Here is a 21,194-nt window from a genome sequence, read left to right on the forward strand (position 1 = left end):
CCCACTCCCTCGCCTTCTCACCATAACCTTTGATGCCCTGGCTACTCAGATACCTATCAATCTCTGCCTTAATTACACCCAATGACTTGGCCTCCACTGCCGCCCGTGGCAACAAATTCCATAGATTCACCACCCTCTGACTAAAAAAATTTCTTCGCATTTCTGTTCTGAATGGGAGCCCTTCAATCCTTAAGTCATGCCCTCTCGTACTAGACTTCCCCACCATGGGAAACAATTTTGCCACATCCACTCTGTCCATGCCTTTCAATATTCGAAATGTTTCTATGAGGTCCCCCCTCATTCTTCTAATGTCAGCACATCCTTTCTTAAATAAGGAGCCCAAAACTGCCCACAGTACTCCAGGTGAGGTCTCACCAGTGCCTTATAGAGCCTCAACTTCACATCCCTGCTCCTATACTCTATTCCTCTAGAAATGAATGCCAACATTGCATTCGCCTTCTTCACCACCGACTCAATCTGGAGGTTAACCTTAAGGGTATCCTGTACGAGGACTCTCAAGTCCCGTTGCATCTCAGAACTTTGAATTCTCTCCCCACTTAAATAATAGTCTGCCCAAGCAACACACATAAAAGTTGCTGGTGAACGCAGCAGGCCAGGCAGCATCTCTAGGAAGAGGTGCAGTCGACGTTTCAGGCCGAGACCCTTCGTCAGGACTCATATAATAGTCTCATTTAATAGTCTGCCCGTTTACTTCTTCTGCCAAAGTGCATAACCATACACTTTCCAACATTGTATTTCATTTGCCACTTCTTTGCCCATTCTCCCAATCTATCCAAGTCTCTCTGCAGACTCTCTGTTTCCTCAGCACTACCGGCCCCTCCACCTATCTTCGTATCATCAGCAAACTTAGCCACAAAGCCACCTATTCCATAATCCAAATTGTTGATGTACAACGTAAAAAGAAGCGGCCCCAACACGAACCCCTGTGGAACACCACTGGTAACCGGCATCCAACCAGAATAGGATCCCTTTATTCCCACTCTGTTTCCTGCCAATCAGCCAACGCTCTATCCACGTATGTAACTTTCCCGTAATTCCATGGGCTCATATCTTGTTAAGCAGCCTCATGTGTGGCACCTTGTCTGAAAATCCAAAAATACAACATCCACTGCATCTCCCTTGTCTAGCCTACTGGTAATTTCCTCAAAAAATTGTAATAGGTTTGTCAGGCAGAATTTTCCTTTAAGGAATCCATGCTAAGTTCTGCCTATCTTGTCATATGCCTCCGGGTACTCCGTAACCTCATCCTTGATGATCGACTCCAACAACTTCCCAACCACAGATGTCAAGCTAACAGGTCTATAATTTCCTTTTTGCTTCCTTGCCCCCTTCTTAAATAGCAGAGTGACATTTGCAACCTTCCAGTCCTCCGGAACCATGCCAGAATCTACCGACTTTTGAAAGATCATCGCTAATGCCTCCGCAATCTCCACAGCTACTTCCTTCAGAACACGCGGGTGCATTCCATCTGGTCCGGGAGATTTATCTACCTTTAGACTATTCAGCTTCCTGAGTACTTTCTCTGTCGTAATTGTGACTGCGCGCACTTGAGTGTCCGGTATACTGCTGATGTCTTCCTCAGTGAAGACTGATGCAAAATACTCATTCACTTCCTCCGTCATCTCCTTATCTCCCATTACAATTTCTCCAGCATCATTTTCTATCGGTCCTATATCTACTCTCACCTGTCTTTTACTCTTTATATTCTTGAAAAAACTTTTAGTATCCTCTTTGATTTCCAGGAAGGGCTTTTCTGCTCTCAAACACGTCTCATTGATGAGCACAGCAGCAGGTTGGAAGTGTTGAGTCAAGTAGTGTTGATGCCTGGTTTGTCAAGGCCATGCTAGGCAGATGTGCCTCAGTGCATTTTGTTCTTTCCTCAGATAGTTGTGGGTTCAAGTCTCATTTCAGGTCAAAAGAAAAATACTGCAAGTGATGAAAAAGTGAAATCAAAAATGGAATGTACTCTGCAAATCTGGAAATATCTGTGGAAGAGAAACATAGATAATGAGAAAAAGTCAATTGAATTGGAATATTATCTGAATTGTTTATTATCACTAACTTATATGATGTGAAATTTGCTTTGTGGCAGCAGAACAGTCCAAAGACTGGAAATTACTAAAAACTACAAAAGTAAGAAATAGTGGAAAGAAAAGGAATAAGTGATTCTTGGTGCAGGAGTATCTACACAAAGTGACTGGACTGACAGGAATGATAAAGTGACAAAGTGACTCTTCTTGGTAGCAGCGGGCCACATGAAAACACAGTAGGAGAGTGACTGTGTCTGTGTGGTGTAAGCATAAAGTGGTAGTTCATGGAGAGGGGGTTGTGGAGTGGAGTGACTGATGTAGGTACAGTGGTAGGGGTGGGTTTATTTATGTATTTATTTATTTATTGGGATACAATGTGGAATAGGCCCCTCCGGCCTTTCAAGCCATGCCACCCAGCAACTCTCAATTTAACCTGAGCGTAATCACAGGACAACTTACAATGACCAATTAACCTACCAATCAATACACCTTTGGACTGTGGAAACTGGAGAACCCAAAGGAAACCCACAGGGTTGCTGGTACTGCAAGTGTGCTAACCACTAAACATGTGGTTAATGAGTGGAGGTTTTCATCAGCCTGATGGATTGGGGGAAGTAACGGTATTTGATTCTAGTGGTTCTAGTGCAGTGTGTTGGTTGTTAACACAAAAGACACATTTCACTGTATGATTGAATGTACATGTGATAAATAAATCTGAATCTGAACAAGGTGTACCTTATGAAATAAATTGGTTTTGGGCTTGTTCCAAAAAATACTCATCAGGAGGGAGTTCATTCCAGAAATATTTTCTTGCTCCCACCTTTCCCTCGAACCCCGCTCCCCAGATCAGTGCAGAAGTAATCCTGTTGTCTTTCACTGTTCACGGTCACTGGAGTCGGCGTTGCTTCATTGACACTGGCTGCCGGTTTTATGCCACGTAAGCAAAGAGCACATCCCAACACCTGTGCTGTGAGGGAGGAGTCCTTTACAAGTCTTTACAAATCCTGTAGAGCAGCTGTGATTGTCGTGATCCAATCACCTTTCAACACCTAGAGCTCTCAGCTGCAAGATACCCTGCTGTTGTGGACTGTTGTGCTGAGGTAAGCTCTCACAGGACTTGGGAGTGTACAGTAACAGTCAGTGCAGTTTCAGGGAGTGCCGAGAGCCTCGGGCAGGAGCATGAGGCTGTTTTCACTCTGCACAACCAAAAGTAATATCCTTCATCACACACCCCCTCCCAATATAGTGTCAAATAGAAGAACGAGACCTCAGAATTAGGTTTTGTATCACTGGCATATATCGTGAAATATATTGATTTGTGGCTGCTGTACAGTGCAATGCATAATAAAAAGCTGATAAATTACAATAAGAAATATATATACCAAAAAAATTAATAAGTGCAAAAAAGCAAGAGCAAAAAAAATTTTAAAAGGTGAGGTATTGTACATGGGTTCATTGTCCTTTCAGAAATCTGATGGTGATGAGGAAGAAATTGTTCCTAAAACATTGAGTGTGTGTCTTCAGGCTCCTGTGCCCCCTCCTTGATGGTAGCAATGACAAGAGGGCATGTCCTTGGTGATGGGCTCCTTAAAGATGGATGCAGCCTTTTTGAGGCATCGCCTTTTGAAGATATCCTCGATGCTGGGGAGGCTAGTGCCCATGATGGAGCTGGCTGAGTTTACAACTTTCTGCAACATTTTCCTCTTGAGATCAAAGTCAAAGTTGAGTTTATTGTCATCTGCACAGGTGCAATGAAAACTTAATTTGCAGCAGCATCACAAGCACATAGCATCAAATGCACAAAAAAGACATAAATTAGACTTAAATTATACACGATTTTTAGGGGAAAGAACATAATTGTGTCTGTTGTGGTGCAAAGTGGTCATAGAGTCACTATGCTGAGGTAGACAATCGGGTTGTGCTGGTCGGTTCAGAAACTGAATAGGTGCTGTGATGGTGTGATCCCAGAGGACTGTGTAAGGATACAGCTTGCTTAACTAAAAATACTTAATTAGAACACAAGGTTCAAGTATGCCAGGACACTGGTGGGTGGTCAAAGTAGTGGGGGGCAGGGGTTTGCTGAAAGATTAAAGATTAGCTATAGTCATAGTCATACTTTATTGATCCCGGGGAAAATTGGTTTTCGTTACAGTTGCACCATAAATAATTAAATAGTAATAAAACCATAAATAGTTAAATAGTAATATGTAAATTGTGCCAGGAAATAAGTCCAGGACCAGCCTATTGGCTCAGGGTGTCTGACCCTCCAAGGGAGGAGTTGTAAAGTTTGATGGCCACAGGCAAGAATGACTTCCTATGACGCTCTGTGTTGCATCTCGGTGGAATGAGTCTCTGGCTGAATGTACTCCTGTGCCCACCCAGTACATTATGTAGTGGATGGGAGACATTGTCCAAGATGGCATGCAACTTGGACAGCATCCTCTTTTCAGACACCACCGTTTGCTTGTCACATGTGCATTGCAACTTGGAAACGTGCCCTGAAATGCATGGTTCGTGTCAAATCGCATCTGCAAGGATTGTGCTGGGGACAGCCCACAAATATCATCATGTTTCTGGCACCAGCCCACAACTTACTAACTCCAACCTGTATGTTTTTGGAATGTGAGAGGAAGCCAGATCACCTGGAAGGAACCCATGCAGTCATGGGGAGAATGTACAAACTCTGTACACACTGTGGCGAGAATCGAACCCTGCATCAGTGATCAGTGGCATTGTAAAGCAATTGTGCTAACTGCTACGCCTCCATACTGACCACCTATGCTACTGTGCTGCCCTCCTATGCTGCCATGCCAGCAAGGGACTTGCATTTTGATAGCATATTTCAAAAGAGCTTACGGTCAATAAAGGACTTTTTGAAGTGGCGACAGCTGTAATGCAGGGCAGTTTCATGTAGAGCAAGCTCCCAGAAGCGACACTGTGACCATGAACAGCAGTATAGTAGCAGAGCAGTTAGCACCAGCCATCATCAATCGGAGTTCGATTCCTGTTGCTGTCTGTGAGGAGCTTGTATTTTCTCCCTGTGACCACCTCTGTTTTCTCCGGGTGCTCCAGTTTCCTCCCACATCCCAAAGATGTATGGCTTTAGGGTTAGTGAGTTGTGGGCATGCTATGTTGGTGTTGAAGTGTGGCAACACTTGTAGACTTCCCAACACAATTCTCACTGATTTGATTTGACGTAAACAGTGTTTTTTACTGATGCCAGAATGTACACATGACAAATAAAGCTGATCTTTACATTGTATGAAAATGCTTTGAACCCAGAGCCCCTGGAATTCTCCCGAAGAACCTCAGGGGAGTCCACAGCCCAGTGTTACTGATTTCAGCAGAATGTGGTCTCAGAGGGTTAATGGAATTTGTTGGAATCTGGTGAAGAACAGCTGCCTGAATCATTCTGTGAAGTGCCTAATTTCATTAAGATATAAACCAGTATGACGGGTTTCTGGTAATTAGTCTATCTTTTAAATCCTCTTAAACAGCCAACTTGCATTGACAGAGCTCTGATAACCTAATAAAAAAAAAAGGCTCCCAGGCATTTCTCTGCTATGTTATCAGCTAGAATTTGACACACAGGCACATCGAGAAATTTTAAGGCAGGTGATGAAAAGATTACTCAGGAATGTAAAGAGCATCTTAGGATCTTAAAGGAGTTTAGAGAGGGTTAGGCAGGGAACTCTGTCCTGTAACTATCCCCTCTTACCTCCCACGCCCCTTCCTGTAACATTGGTGATCACCCACAGAGGTCAGAGGCCTCCTTGAACATCATTTGTGAAACTGAATTGCTTGCTTACAAGTCCTTGCACCCCGATAAGCCCACGCACCTGCTCCCGCCTCAGATCCTGTACTGTGTGATTTCTCCTTTACAAGGATGTTGCCTGGACTTGTGCACCTGAGTTATAGAGTAAGCAAAGTTCACTTTAAGTTGCGCAATGGCTGAAATGTTCCTGTGCACGTAGTCTTTGTTGCCGCACACCTGGATTAAAGACAGATGAGAAAAAGTCTACGAAATGTGAAAGATTTTTCTTTGTATTTCATTATACACTTCAATAGATAAAATTGTATGTGATTTTCCAATTTTCATTCTAAATATTCACATTGTGTACGTTACAAAAAAGCACACTTAAAGTGCCGTGCAGTTTTCAGGCCATGTAAGCATTTCTTCCTCAGAGGTATGGTTGGTCCGAGCAGCTCTTAAAAAAAATTAGAGGGAACATTGGTTATAAGAAAAGCTCGTCTGGGGAAGGATATTTTATGGTGACACAGTGGTGTAGCAGTTAACATAACACTTCACATTCTTATTTGCTCCTCTCAGATTTTACCACACAGAAGTATAAAGTTCAAAATAAATTTATTATCAAAGTATGAGAATATCACCCTGAGGTGCATTTTCTTGCAGTCATTACTAAGAAATACAATAGAATCAATGAAAAACTACACACAAATTCTGACAACCAACGTGCAAAAGAGGGCAAACTGTGCAAACACAAAAAAATAATAAATAAGTAATGAATAATATTGAGAACGTGAGTTGTAGAGACCTTGAAAGTGACACTGACACACCAGGGACAATTGACAATGACCAATCAGCCTACCAACCCACATAAATGTGGGATGTGGGCTGAAACCAGAGCACCTGGAGGAAATCCATGTGGTCCCAGAGAGAACAAACTCCACGCTGAAAGTGTCCAAGTCAGGATTGAACCCGGGTCTCTAGTACTGTGAGATTGCAGCTCTACTAGCTATGTCATCTGCTTGAGGTTAAATTCGGAGAAGCTCAGACTTAAGGAGGTTATTGAGAGAGGAAGAGACAAAACAATGGAGTGATTTTGGAAATGAGGATGGAACCTGGAGAATGGAGCTGGAGGACTGTCTGTGTATGTTGGTAGATGGGAGGTAGGAAAAGGGCTTGTTTTGCTGTTGTCGTTTTGTTGTTTATGTTGTTCAGCTATGTTGTGTTCTGTGTAGTTCTGCCCAGTGTTGTGGTCATACTATGTTGGTGCTGGAATGTGTGGCGACACTTGTGGGCTGCCACCAGCACATCCTTGAGTGATGTTGGTTGTTAATGCAAACAACACATTTCAGTGTTAACGTGTACATGTGATAAATGAATGTAAGGATGAGAATTATGAGACTGATATAAGTTAGAGTGTTTAAGTGATTTGTATTTATGCGTTGCAGTATGGATAAGTTAGTATGTAGACTTAAGTCCATGTATGTATTTATTTAGAGACAGTGCAGAACAGGCCCTTCCAGCCCAACAAGCTACACTGCCCAGCAGCCCACCTACTTAACACTAGCCTAATCACAGGGCAATTTACAATGACCAATACACGCCAGTACATCTCTGCACTGTGGAAGGAAACTGGAGTCTCTAGAGGAAACCCACGTGGTCACAAGGAGAAGGTACAAACTCCTTTTAGATGGCGGTGGAATTGAATTGCGAAATCTGGAACACTCTGAGCTGTAGTAATGTGGCACTAACCACTACATTACTGTGGTGAATAAGTTGAGAATGAAATCTCTGAGAGAATTAGAGCTTTAGGCATAAAAACATGAACATTAAATCTAAGTTACACCATAGCCAAGAGTTTAGACTTGGAGCTTTTCTGACTGTCATCTTTCTGTGTACAACAGGAAGTGCCTTGGGGTCTTTTTAGTTAATTCTCTTTAGAACAACTCCCAAGTGCACATGGATTCAAGTGCCTCATAGTTATGGACTGAGAGCAGACTTCAAGATGTCAAAGCTGAACTGGGAAGGTTGTTAGAAAATTTGCTTAAACAAATATGCCTTTAAGAGGGGGAGTGAAGGCTTGGAGTTAACAGTTTAATCACTGTTACTGGAGTGCTATATTGCACGGAAGTATCCACAGTGGAACCAGATACTGTGTATCTCATAAACACAAGAGGCTCAGCAGATGCTGGAAATCCAGAGTAACACACACAATACTAGAGCAGACAGTCAGACAGCAGAAAAGAGAAAAGACTGATGAAGGGTCTCAGCCCAAAACATTGACTCTGTATATATCATCTCTTTGAGATTTATGTTAAAGTTCTCTGCCTGTTGAGTTCTATGTATAGTACTGTACAAAAATCTTAGTTGCATACTGTATATATCTAGTTAGGGTACCTAAGACTTTTTCACAGTACTGTAATAATTTTATGTATTACACTGTACTGCTATTTAAAAAAAAAACAAATTTCTTGACATATGTGAGTGGTGATAAAGCTGATTCTAATATGGGTTATTGTGGACTGAGAGTGGGAAGGGGGCATGGAGAGGAAAATCATGATTTGGAAAAGGGGGAGAGGGGAGGGAGCAGGAAGCACCAGAGAGACATTCTGTAATGATCAATAAACCAATTGTTTGGAATCAAATGGCCTTGCCTGATGTCTCAGGGCTGGATGTGTCTGCACCCGTGCCTTCCACCCGCCCCAGCCCTCCATCTCTGCAACCTGTCCCACACACTCCCATGGTGCTCCACCTCTCAACATCCTTTGCTCCCGCCAGATTTACAAACTCGCTCCTCACTCCACGGTGACAAATATAGCGCTGTGCAAAAGTCTGGGGCACCCTAGTTAGGATGGTTAAGAAGGCCTATGGTGTGTTGGCCTTCAATATTCGGGCGATTGAGTTCAAGAGCCACGAGGTAATGTTGCAGCTCTATACAAAACCCTGGTTAGACCACACTTGGAATATTGTATTCAGTTCTGGTCACTTCATTATAAGAAGGATGTGGAAGCGTAGTGAAGGTGCAGAGATGATTTACCAGGATGCTGGCTGGACTAGAGAGCAGGCTTTATGAAGACAGGTTGAGCGACCTAGTATTATTCTCCTTGCAGCGAAGGATGAGAGGTGACTTGATAAGCATAGATTGAGGAGATAGCCAGAGACTTGTTATCGAGGCAGAAATGGATAACACAAGGGGGCATAATTTTAAGGTGACTGGAGAAAAGAGTAGTGGTATATCAGAGTTAAGTTTTTTAGACAGAGTGGTGACTGCATGGAACACACTGCCAGGGGTACTGGTAGATGCAGATACATTAAAGGGCATTGAAGAGATTCATATAGGCACATGGATGATAGAAAAATGAAGGGCTATGTGGGAGGGAAGGGTTAGATTGATATTGGAGTAGGTTAAAAGGTCAGCACAACATTGTGGGCAGAAGGGTCTGCACTGTGCTGTTCCTTGCTCAGCAGGTCCAAAAATGGTTGTGGAAGGCAGTGTCTCATCAGATTGTTCTTTTGGGAATCTGGCAGCACCTCAATCATCTGTGGTCTCCTCGTGGGTTGTATGACTCCTTCAAGGCACTTTTTTGTTGGAGCTGGAGAGGAGGACTTTAAATCTGTCCCCACCCTAGCTTCCTTTCCTTTCTCCTGCTGAAAGTATGCTGATGACTCAGGAGATAGACTGCCACTTGTTACTGACCTCAGACTGAACCTGCATCCAAGTGTGAAAGGTCATGGAAGTCACCAGCCACAATCCAAATCTGGGCTCAGGCTGATGGTTCAGTGAAGTTGATTGAAAGAACATAACTAATATAGACCAAATGGACAGAATGTCGTGTTCCTGCTTGGAGCATCCTGTGCAGTGTATCTCCTCAATTTTCCTCCTCCTCGCTTGTTGTGTCAGGTCTGCGATCGTCTGTGTTTAATGAGGGCAAACTACAGCATCTTGGCATCAGAGGCTGCCCAGCACAATCCTCACTGATTTGATTTGACACAAACAACATTATTTCACTGTATGTTTTAATGTACATGTGACAAAACTAAATTGTAAAAACAATCTGATGAAATATCTTTAATGCCTTTTTTGTCTGACAACATCACTCTATGCTACCTTAGTGTTAATGTTTAATTACCAGCATCATCCTTACCACTTCTGTAAAGCTTCTCAAAACTTAGCACCCTGCTGGCTGCATTGTTGACATTTGCAGTCACAAAATTGTTCCTTATGTTTCCCACATTCTGCATAAAGTCAACCAGAAAGGGTAGCAGTTGTCAGGGACGTCCACCACTTAGGACATGCTCTCCTCTTGCTGTTGCCATCAGGAAGAAGGTACTCACACCACCAGATTCAGCCTCAGGACTCACACCACCAGGTTCAGGAGCAGTTATTACCCCTCAACCGTCAGGCTCTTGAATCAAAGGGCACAACTTCACTTGCCCCATCATTGAAATGTTCCCACAACAAATGGACTCACTTTCAAGAACTCTTCAAAGGTTTCAAAGGTACATTTAATGTCAGAGAAATATATACAATATACATCCTGAAACGCTTTTTCTTCGCAACCATCCACGAAAAACAGAGGAGCGCCCCAAAGAATGAACAACAGTCAATTGTTAGAACTCCAAAGTCCCCCCGCCCCGCGCGTAAGCGGCAGCAGGCAACAATCACCCCCCCCCACCAGCAAAAAAAAGTATCAACACCCACCACCGAGCACTCAAGTGTGAGCAAAGCAACGGCAAAGACACAGACTTGCAGTTACCCCAAAGACTTTGCATTTCACCTGGTATTCGCTATACCACAGGCTCTCTCTCTCCCCCTAATAGGGGAGAAAGAGGTGTCTCCACTTTCACAGCGAGCAGGGAGTTATAACAAACAACTCGCTGGTTTACAATGTTAAAAGTCCGCCATGTCGCTTTTCTCGAGCTCTGTGCCCAAAGATCATGAGTCTCTGGGCACACAGCTGCAGATATTCCAACTCTCCTGACAACACACAGGTCTTCTGTCATGACACCGACCCTCGATCTGCCCATCTCCAGAGCCCCAAGATCCTAGGCTAACTAAGCCAAACCGAATACTTAGGCCAAGCCCTTGGGGTGCTGAACAACAGCCAGTCATGAAACCCCAAGAGCGGATCCCATTCCCGCAAAGAACCGTAGTCAGCGTGTAACTCCAGGTCAGGGTCTTCAAAAGAACCCTGAAAGGGAAAAATAAAGATATTAAAAGATAGAAATAAAGCTGTTTCCAAAGATGCAAGCAAAGGAGTTGCCGTTTAGCACCATCATCATTCCGCTCCACCTTCAGCATGTTCTCAGTATTTATTGCTTATTTATTTGTTATTACAACTATTATTATTATTACTTTCATTTTGTATTTGCACAGTTCGTTGTCTTTTGCACACTGGTTGAAGGCCCAAGTTGTTGTGGTCTTTCATTCATTCTGTTATGGTTACTATTCCATTATGGATTTATTACGTACGCTCATAAGAAAATGAATCTCAGGATGGTTTATGGTGACGTTTATGTATTTTGATAATAAATTTACTTAGAACTTTGGCATAGTGCCAGCGACCCACCGCTGTCTGTAAGGACATGTTCTCTCTGTGACTGCGTGAGTGTACTTCAGGTACTCTGGTCTACTCCCATAGTCCAAAAATGTACAAGTCAGGATTAGTAAATTGTGAGCAGGTTGTGTTAGGACCCGAAGTGTGGTGACACTTGTGATCTGCCCACAGCACATCCTTGGACTCTGTTAGTCATTGACACAAATGACATAAGTGACAAATAAAGCTAATCTTTAATATTTCAAAGTTCAAAGTAAATTTATTATCAAGGCACATGTATATGTCACTGTATACTACCTTGAGATTCATTTTCTTGCAGGCATTTACATGAAAATAAAAAAAATAGAATTTATGAAAAACTATAAATAATAAAGACTAACAAGCAATCAATGTGCAAAAATGTCTTAGAAGCTAACTGACCTTGAGTCAGAATATTAGGGTTCCTGGTCCCAGCCACAGAGGGCAAGGCTGAGACTAGGTTAAGTAAGGTCTAGTAGACAGGAAGGGAAGGAAGAGGGAACTGCCAGCCATTTGCCAAGGAAATTCACTGGCATTACTTGATTTCCCTTCATTGTCTCATTTGTGGTCTCATGAGTTCACTCCCCCCCCACCCCCAGTGGGGTGTGTTTAGAAGCTGCCTGAGATGAAGACACTAGAGACTGCAGATTATTAGCACAAGAGATTCTGCAAATGCTGAAAATCCAAAGCAACACACACAAAGTGCTGGAGAAACTCAGCAGCTCAGGCAGCATCTATGGAAAAGTGTATATGTCAACATTTCAGGCCAAGACCCTTCATCAAGATGAGAAAGGAAGGGGTAAGAAGCCAGAATAAGAAGGTGAGAGAATGGAAATGAGTAGAAGCTGACAGCTGGTAGGTGAGACAGGTAAGGGAGAAGATGGGTGAGTGGTGGAGGGGCCATGCACTGAGATGCTGGGAGGTGATAAATGGAAGAGGTAAAGAGAAACAAGAAGGAATCTGATAGAAGAGGAGAGTGGACCATGGGAGAAAGCAAAGGAGAGGGACCCAAAGGGAGGTGATGGGCTGGTGAGGTGGATAGGTAGAGAAGGGAGCCGGAATGGAGAAGGGGTGGGGGGGGGCACTGAAATTATCAGAAGTTAGGGAAATCGATGTTCATACTGTCAAGTTGGAGGTTACCCCTACTTCTGGTACTACTCCCCCTCCCCACACCTCATAGTCCTGATGAAGGGGCTTGGCCTGAAGCACTGTTTTTCCCTCTCCATGCTTCCTGACCTCTGTGTTCTCCAGCATTTTGTGTATGAATTTTGACCTTTTGGTGTCAGTTTTCACTACCTCATGACCCTTACTGGGTTCGGTTGCAGTTCCCAGAATTAAGTCGCAGCCTTATTGCTGGAGTTGCTTTCAGCCTCTTTCAGGTCCCTTTTGGCTATATTGTGGAGTTTGTTCCAGCCTTCTGTCTACATATTCCTCTCCTGAAAATCGTTTGCAACCTTCTATGGGCTGTTAGTTGTAAGTCCTCATGGGTGCATTCAATCCTCCTTGTGAGGGTAACAGTTCTGCACACAACTGTTCTCCAGTTAGCAGAGAATCATGCTAGCTGGGACCCAGGTAAGTCTATACAATAAACTTGCCAGGTCTCACTGAACAGCCAACGCTCTGTCAGTACGTTTAAGAAAAGGGGCCAAATTTTCCTTAATGCCTGCAATGGTGTTTTCAGTGTTTTAAATCCTCAGAAGCACTGTCTGAGTTCCACATGTTGCATACACTCTGCCCTTGTAATTTGAAGACTATAAGACATAGAAGCAAAATTAGGCGATTCGCTTCATCGAGTCATTTCCACCATTCAATCATGACTCATTTATTTTCCCTTTTAAGCACATTCTCCTGCTTTCTTCCCATAACATTTGACACCCTTAGCTCTCAACCTCCATTTTAAATATACTCAATGACTTGGCCTCCACAGTCATCTTTGGCAATGAATTCCACAGATTCACCACCTTCTGGCTAAGAAATCCCTCCTTATCTCTGATCTAAAGAGATGTCATTGAATTTTGAGGGTGCGCCTTCTGGTCCTAGACTCCCCCACTACTGGAAACCTCCTCTTGCCATCCACTCTATTCAGCCTTTTCAATATTTGGTAGGTTTCATTAAGATCAACTGGGAGTAAAGGATCTGTTTGAGAAGACGCGAGTTAGACATCTGGATGACATGACCTGTTCATTGGAGTTAGTATTATTTGCTCAGTACAGAAATGTAGAGGACCAGAAAACAGCAGAGGGATGTTTATGTGCAAAGCAATAGCTTTTGCCTTCTGGCAAGAAGTCAGCCATGTCTGTAGATAGACAGGGGGTTTGGAGTTTTGTCTGATTGCATAGATGGGGTGGGGGTGGATGAGGAGGAACAGTATTTCTCTGGTTGGGATCCACAGCTGGATGTTTGGGTTGGTTTGGTGGGCTTCAGTATTAGAGGATGGTTTCTGTACCCCAATCTGCTGGGACAGAGATCTAACCCAGGAATAAAATCAAAATCAGAACTGACCAGAGCTAAGTCCAAGGAGATAATTTGTTCCCTGCCCATCCCACCTAAGCCCCTCCCTACGGTGTAATAAAACAGAAAATGCTGCTAATACTGAGAAGGTCAGTCAGCATATGTGGAGCAGGAAGCTGAGTTAATGTCTCAGGTCACAAACTTCAACACAACTGCAACCAACGGTACAAATGGTGGTATCAGCTGAGGAAGGTAATGAAGGCTTGTTAGTGATTAGGTTTTTTCTGGAATATACCCCCACCCCCTTCTATCCATTGCCCTGGTCACTGTGCAGCACTGTAAACACTTCAAACCACTTATTTTTATAATGCTGTATGCAATGTAAATAAATGCTGGTATTTGTGTATGTATGCACATTTTACTCCGTATCTATACTTCAGTTTTATTTCATTCTTTATAAATGCTGAATGTTTTTTTTTGTTACATGCTCTGATCGACATACCAAAACAAATTCCTAATACACGTAAATATATAAAAGTATACGAATAAAGTTGAAAGAGTCCAGCATGGAAACAGGCCCTTCGGCCCAACTTGTCAATGCCACCCAAGTTTTCCTCCTGTGCTAGGTCCCATTTGCCTTCATTTGGCCTAAATCCCTCTAAATGTTTACGATCCATCTACCTCTCTATTAGTCTTTTAAATATTGTAATTGACCTGCCTCTACCACTTCCTCTGGCAGTTTGTTCCAAATACTGTTTGACAAATGTGCTCCTCAGGCTCTCTTGAAATTTTCCACTGGTATAATAACTGTTCCTAAACCTGGTGGTACGGGAGAAAGGCTCCTGTACCTCCCACCCGATGGCAGTAGCATTACAGATTTATAGACCAAATTGTAAACTTCTGTGCTGTAGCCCATCCACTTCAAGGTTCCATGGGTTGTGCGTTCAGAGGTGCTTTTCTGCACACCACTATTATAACATATGTTTATTTGAGTTACTGTCACCTTCCTGTCAGTTTGAACCAGTCTGGCCATTCTCCTCTGACCTCTCTCATTAACAAAGTGCTTTCATCCTCAGAACTGATGTTTTTTGTTTCTCGCACCATTCTCTGCAAGCTCAAGGTACTGTTATGTGCGAAAGCATAGGAGATCAGCTATTTCTGAGATACTCAAATCACCCTGTCTGGCACCAAAGTCCACAGTCAAAGTCACTTAGATCACATTTCTTCCCCATTCTGATATTTTGCCTGAACAACAACTGAACCTCTTGACCATGTCTGCATGCTTTTATGCATTGAGTTTCTGTCACATGATTGGCTGATTAGATAATTGTGTTAATGAGCAGGTGTACCTATAAAGTGGCCACTATATATAAAGTATATAAATTATAGTAGATCTATAGATTGAAATAAGCTGATAAATCTTTTGCCTGAGCACAGGTTCCATACGCCATCAATGCCTGCCTTTCCAGCCTCTTCTCCTGACCCTGTAATTCTAACAGGGCTGGCGCTGTCAAGAGCTGATTTGTCAAGCAAGAGCCACTTTTGCATGCCAGCAGGCTATTTCACTCCAGAAGGTATGACAGGAATACTGGATGTTGCTCTCAAGCCTGCACACACTTTCCAGGAAAGGGTCCCTGGGTAGCAATCAGTTGCAAAAGCCCTGGCAGATTCCTGGCAACCCTCACTCCCCAAAGCAGAGCCAGGTCAGATTCTCATCCCTCTCTGTCCAATATCTGTTTCCAGAACTCTCCTTGTAAGCTAAAAGGTGACAAAATAGCATAGTCATAGTCATAGAGCAGACAGCACAGAAACAGGCCCTTTGGCCCATTTAGTCTGTGCCGAACTATTATTCTGCCAAGTCCCATCGACCTGCACCTGGATTACAGCCCTCCATAATCCTCCCATCCATGTACTTAACAAACTTCTCTTAAATGTTGAAATCGAACCCACATCCACCATTTTTGTTGGCGGTTTGTCCCACACACTCTCCACCATCTAAGTGAAGAAGTTCCCTCTCATGTTCCCCTTAAATAGTTCACCCTTAACCCATGACCTCTGGTCGTAGTCTCACCCAACCTCTGGAAAAAGCCTGTTTGCATTTAATATCTATATCCCTCATAATTTTGTATACCTCTATCAAATCTTCTCTCCTCCTGTGCTTCAGGGAATAAAGTCCTAGCCTATTCAGTCTTTCCTTATAACTCAGGTCCTCCAGTCCCAGCAACATCCTAGTAAATTTTCTTTGTGCTCTTTCAATCTTATGGACATATTTCCTGTAGGTAGGTGACCAGAACTGCACACAATACTCCAAATTAGGCCTCGCCAGGTTCTTGGGCACCTTCATCATAACCTCCAACTCCTAGACACAAGAGGTACTGCAGATGCTGGAAATCAAGAGCAATAAGCACAATGTGCTGGAGGAGTTCAGCAAGTCAGGCAGAATCTATGGATGGGAATAAACAGTCGATGTTTCGGGCCGAGACCCTTCATCAGGACTGGAAAGGAAGGAGAAAGAAGTCAGAATAAGAAGGTAGGGGGAGGGGAGGGCTGGAGAAGGAGGAATCTGATAGGAGAGGACAGAAGGCCATGGAAGAAAGGGAAAGGGGAGGAGCACCATAGGGAGGTGAAAGAAGAATTGGGTATGGTCAAAGAGAGGAGGGGTGTAATTACCAGAAGTTCGAGAAACGAAATTCGTGCCATCAGATTGGAGGCTACCCAGGCGGAATATAAGGTGTTGCTCCTTCAATCTGCGTGGCCTCATCGCAACAATAGAAGAGGCCATGGACTGACATGTCGGAATGGGAATGAAAAGTAGAATTGAAATGGGTGGCCATTGGGAGATCCTGCCTTTTGTGGTGGATGGAACAAAGATGCTCAACAAAGCGGTCTCCCAATCTACGTTGGGTAGATTCCTGTGTCCAACTCCTATAGTCAATACTTTGGTTCATGAAGCCAATATTCTTTCATCTTTCACATACATTTTTTGGGACCCGGATGTCACTGCCAATCGTGGCATCTAATTCTCCTTCCTACTTGCTTGTAAGAAGGTGTTGATGGTTTCCTTGAGCCTCTGCAGTCCTTCTGGTAAAAGTTCAAGTTTAATTGTCATTCAACCATACACGTGTATACAGCTAAGTGAAACAGCGTTTCTCTGGGGCCAAGTTGTAAAACACAGTATGTACAGTCACACACAGCACATATAGTTACAATCTAGCACATACAGTCATAAAAGTAATATTAGCACAAGACCCTGAGTGGAATGGCCTGAAGATTGATATTGCACAGGATGTCCTGGAGCCATGTTTCCGTAAGAATAAGCATGCAGCAGTTCTTCATCTCTCACAGCTGCAGACAAAAGCAATCCAATGTCTTCCAGGGAGTGGACACTGGAGGGAAGCACTAGTGGGAGAGCCAGCTTGCAAGGGCCAACCACCAACCCAGCACAGATTTCCAGCATGCTACCCATGCCTCTGTTCTCTCCCATGCTGCCTCCAGCACCTTCTCCCCTGAGTGGCTGGAACAGGCAACACAATGACATAAGCTGCTCCCACAGGGTTTTTGGTGGGGGTTGGGATATTCAAAATTTCCAGAATTTATACTGGATGACAGTACAGTTATGGTGATTATATTTCTAAGTAAGGATGGTGTGTAGTGAGCAGGAGAAGCTGCAAATGGTGGTGTTTTAGTGTGTCTACTTGCCCTTGCCCTTGTTAATTGAGTTCACAGATTTGGGAGGTGTGATGTCTAGGTGAGTGAACACAGTGGATTTCGTAGTGCTGTGCTGCAGCACATGTAAGATATGGATTCAATAGTTTGAATGTGTCATGATAGCATTGTGGGCATGCTGTGTTGGCCAGAATGTGTGGTAACACTTGTGGTTTGCTTGCACATTCTCAGGTGTATTGGTTGTTAACGCAGATGACACATTTCACTGTATGTTTCAATCTACATATTTTTAAAAAATAACCCGAATCTGAATCTAAGTAATACCAAAGCAGCCGGCACACTGGACGATTTAGAATTCTGATAAAAGGTCATGGACATGAAATGTTGACTCAGTTTCTCTCTCCACAGATGCTGACTGACCTGCTGAGTATTTCCAGCCACCCCTTTCTCAATGAGAAATTTTATTTCTTATTTTTTTTCATGTTTTACAGAGCCGTAAAGACAGGGAGAGGCCAAAGCAGAAAGTAAAGAAAGCCACAGAGTCCCTAAGCACGGTTGTTAGCTCAGTCTCTGTAACAGAGAAGGTGAGTGGATACTGACAGTTATAATTAAGCTGCCTTCAGGCCCATAATATTTAAGCCCAGCTCAAACGAAGATTTGTTTCTGATTATCAGCTCAGTGCACTAGAGTTTACACACCTGGTGCTCAGATTCTGAGGTCTTGTCAGTTTGTGATTTTGGCTGCTCAGGCTTTCAGTCAAGCTCTTTGTCCTGCTCCTGTTTTACAGCTGTTCCCCCAACCCTTTGTGTACCTGTGCCACATGCACAAAATGCTGGAATCCTGATGAAGGATCTCATTCCAAAATGTTGGCTCTTTTTTTCCTCTCCAAAGACGCTGTCTGACCTGTCCTCCAGCATTTTCTATGTGTTACTCTGAAATGCTGGAGGAACACAGCAGGTCAGGCAGCATCTATGGAGGGGGAATAAACAGTTGATGTTTCAGGCTGAGATCCTTCATTTAGGACTGGAAAGGAGGGGGACAGAAGCCAGGATAAGAAGGTGGGGGGAGGGGAAGGAGTACAAGCTAGCAGGTGGTAGGTGAAACAAGATGAGGGGGAAGGTCGGTGGGAGGTGGAGAGGGGTGATGGTAGAAAAGGTAAACAAAGGGCTGAAGAAGGAGGAATCTGATAGGAGAGGAGTAGACCATGGGAGATGGGAAGCTGAGGAGAAGTAAGGGGTAAGAGGGAGCCAGGACGGGGAATGGAATGGAAAGAAAAAGTGAAGGGGGAGGAGGGAGAAATTACTGAAAGTTAGTGAAATTAATGTTCATGCTGCCAGGTTGGAGGCTCCCCGAATGGATATGAGGTATTACTCCTCTAACCTGCAAGTGGCCACATCTTGGCAGTAGAGGAGGCCGTGAACCAACATGTCAGAATGGGACTGGGGAATAGAATTAAAATGGGTGGTGACCAGGAAATTCCAGCTATTGTGACAGATGGAGCGAAGGTGTTCATGTGTACCCGTGCCAAATGGGTTCCTTGTGGAGTCACATTCGGCATATCAAAGTATTTCTTCTCATTCCTTCATTACAGCAGGCACCTACTGGTAGACTGGTGATATCCCAATAAGGTGATTCCAGTAATATCTTAGTGAACCACCCCCAACAATGTCACAGCCCCAGGCAGTACCAGATTGAGCTGGTCCCAGTGAGTTGTGCCTGGACAGGGTGCCAATGAACATATCCCAAGACTGGTCTTATGATCCCAGTGGTGTTCTAATGAGACACCCCAAATTGTACGCCACCCACAATGATGTCCCACTGAGCAAATGTTCATGATTCTGATCCCAAGCATCCCCACTCCACTGCTGAACCTGCTCCTTCACTTCTGTTCTCCCTTTGCTTGTAAAACCTCATTTCTCTCGCTTAAGAATGGTGGCAAATTGTGGACAGAATGATGTGACTTCCCTCAGGCTGTAGACTTCTTAACGCCCTGCTCCTATCTGGCACACATGTACACCCTGTCTGAATGCACTGCCGCCACTGCCCAACTCACGGACACACTCTCATCCTACATTCTCCGTACATTTTTTCCATGACCGTGTGGGTTTCATCTCAGTGTTCTGGTTTTCTCCCACATTCCAAAGATATACAGAATAGTAGGTTAGTTAGTCATATGGGTGCAATTGGGCAGCACGGGCTCATTGGGCTGGAAGGGTCGGTTACTGTGCTGTATCTTTAAATAAAAATAAATAATGGTTATATTTCTTCTTTATTGATAGCTTGAAGCTATCATTAAATAAGAAATAGCAAAGCATCTGGAAAGAAATCAATCCATCAGACAGACACAAAGCAAGTCCTGCAACAAACTTACTGGAGTTCTTTGAGGATATAACAAGCACAGTGGATAGAGGCAGACAGATGGACGTTATTTACTTGGATTTCCAGAAGGCGCTTGATAAGGTTCCACAAAAAAGGCTTCCATAAGATAAGGATGCACAGAGTTGGGGGTGATGTATGAGCATGGACAGAGGATTGGCTAACAAATAGAAAGCAGAGAGTTGGGATACATGGGTGTTTCTCAGGTTGGCAATCAGTGGTGAGCGGTGTGCTGCAGGGATCAGTGCTGGGCCCACAACTGTTCACGATACACATTAATGATCTGGAAGAGGGGATCGAGTGTAGTGTATCTAAGTTTGCTGATGATACTAAATTGAGTGGAAAAGCAAATTGTTCAGAAGATACGGAGAGTCTGCAGAGAGATATAGATAGGTTAAGTGAGTGGGCAAGGGTCTGGCAGATGGAGTTCAATGTTGGTAAATGTGAGGTCATCCACTTCGGAAGGAAAATGAAAGAGCAGATTATTATTTAAATGGTAAAAAATGGCAGCATGCTGCTGTGCAGAGGGACTTGGGAGTGCTTGTGCATGAATCACAAAAGGTTGATTTGCAGGTGCAGCAGGCTATCAAGAAGGCAAATGAAATGTTGGCCTAGAGGGCCAACAATCCCTAGAGGGATTGAATTTAAGAGCAGGTGGTTATGCTACAACTGTACAGGGAACTGGTGAGGCCGCACCTGGAGTACTGCGTGCAGTTCTGGTCTCTTTACTTGAGGAAGGATATACTGGCTTTGGAGGTGGTGCAGAGGAGGTTCACCAGGTTGATTCCAGAGATGAGAGGGGTTAGACTATGAGGAGAGGTTGAGTCGTCTGGGACTGTACTCGCTTGAATTCAGAAGAATGAGAGTAGATCTTATAGAAACATAAGATAGAGGCAGGAAAGATGTTTCCACCGGTAGGTGAGACTAGAACTAGGGAACAAAGACTCAATATTCGGGGGAGTAGATTTAGGACGGAGATGAAGAGGAACTGCTTTTCCCATAGGGTGGTGAATCTGTGGAATTCTCTGCCCAATGAAGCAATGGAGGCTACCTCAGTAAATATATTTAAGACAAGGTTGGATAAATTTTTGCATAGTAGGGAAATTAAGTGTTATGGGGAAAAGGCAGGTAGGTGGAGATGAGTCCATGGCCAGATCAGCAACTATCTTATTAAATGGTGGAGCAGGCTCGATGAGCCAGATGGCCTACTCCTGCTCCTATTTCTTATGTTCTTATGTAATATGTACGTATTTTGCTAATAGATTTACTTTTAACTTTGACTGGAAGTTAGTTTGATGTTTGATCTCATAGAGTATTTAACAATAG

The 21,194-nt window shown here is 43.7% G+C and overlaps 1 protein-coding gene across 3 annotated transcripts in view; it reads left to right on the forward strand.

The window, feature by feature from the left end:
* The window catches only part of LOC140191648 (protein AF-10-like), a 290,386-nt gene that overhangs the window by 119,327 nt on the left and 149,865 nt on the right, over window positions 1-21,194 (forward strand). For all 3 annotated transcript variants that reach the window (XM_072249244.1, XM_072249246.1, XM_072249245.1), the window contains one exon: window positions 17,984-18,076. In XM_072249244.1, coding sequence (XP_072105345.1) covers window positions 17,984-18,076 — 93 coding nt within the window. The remainder of the gene's footprint in view (window positions 1-17,983; window positions 18,077-21,194) is intronic.

This window comes from Mobula birostris, chromosome X (assembly GCF_030028105.1).
Source record: "Mobula birostris isolate sMobBir1 chromosome X, sMobBir1.hap1, whole genome shotgun sequence".
Taxonomy (NCBI): Eukaryota; Metazoa; Chordata; class Chondrichthyes; order Myliobatiformes; family Myliobatidae; genus Mobula; species Mobula birostris.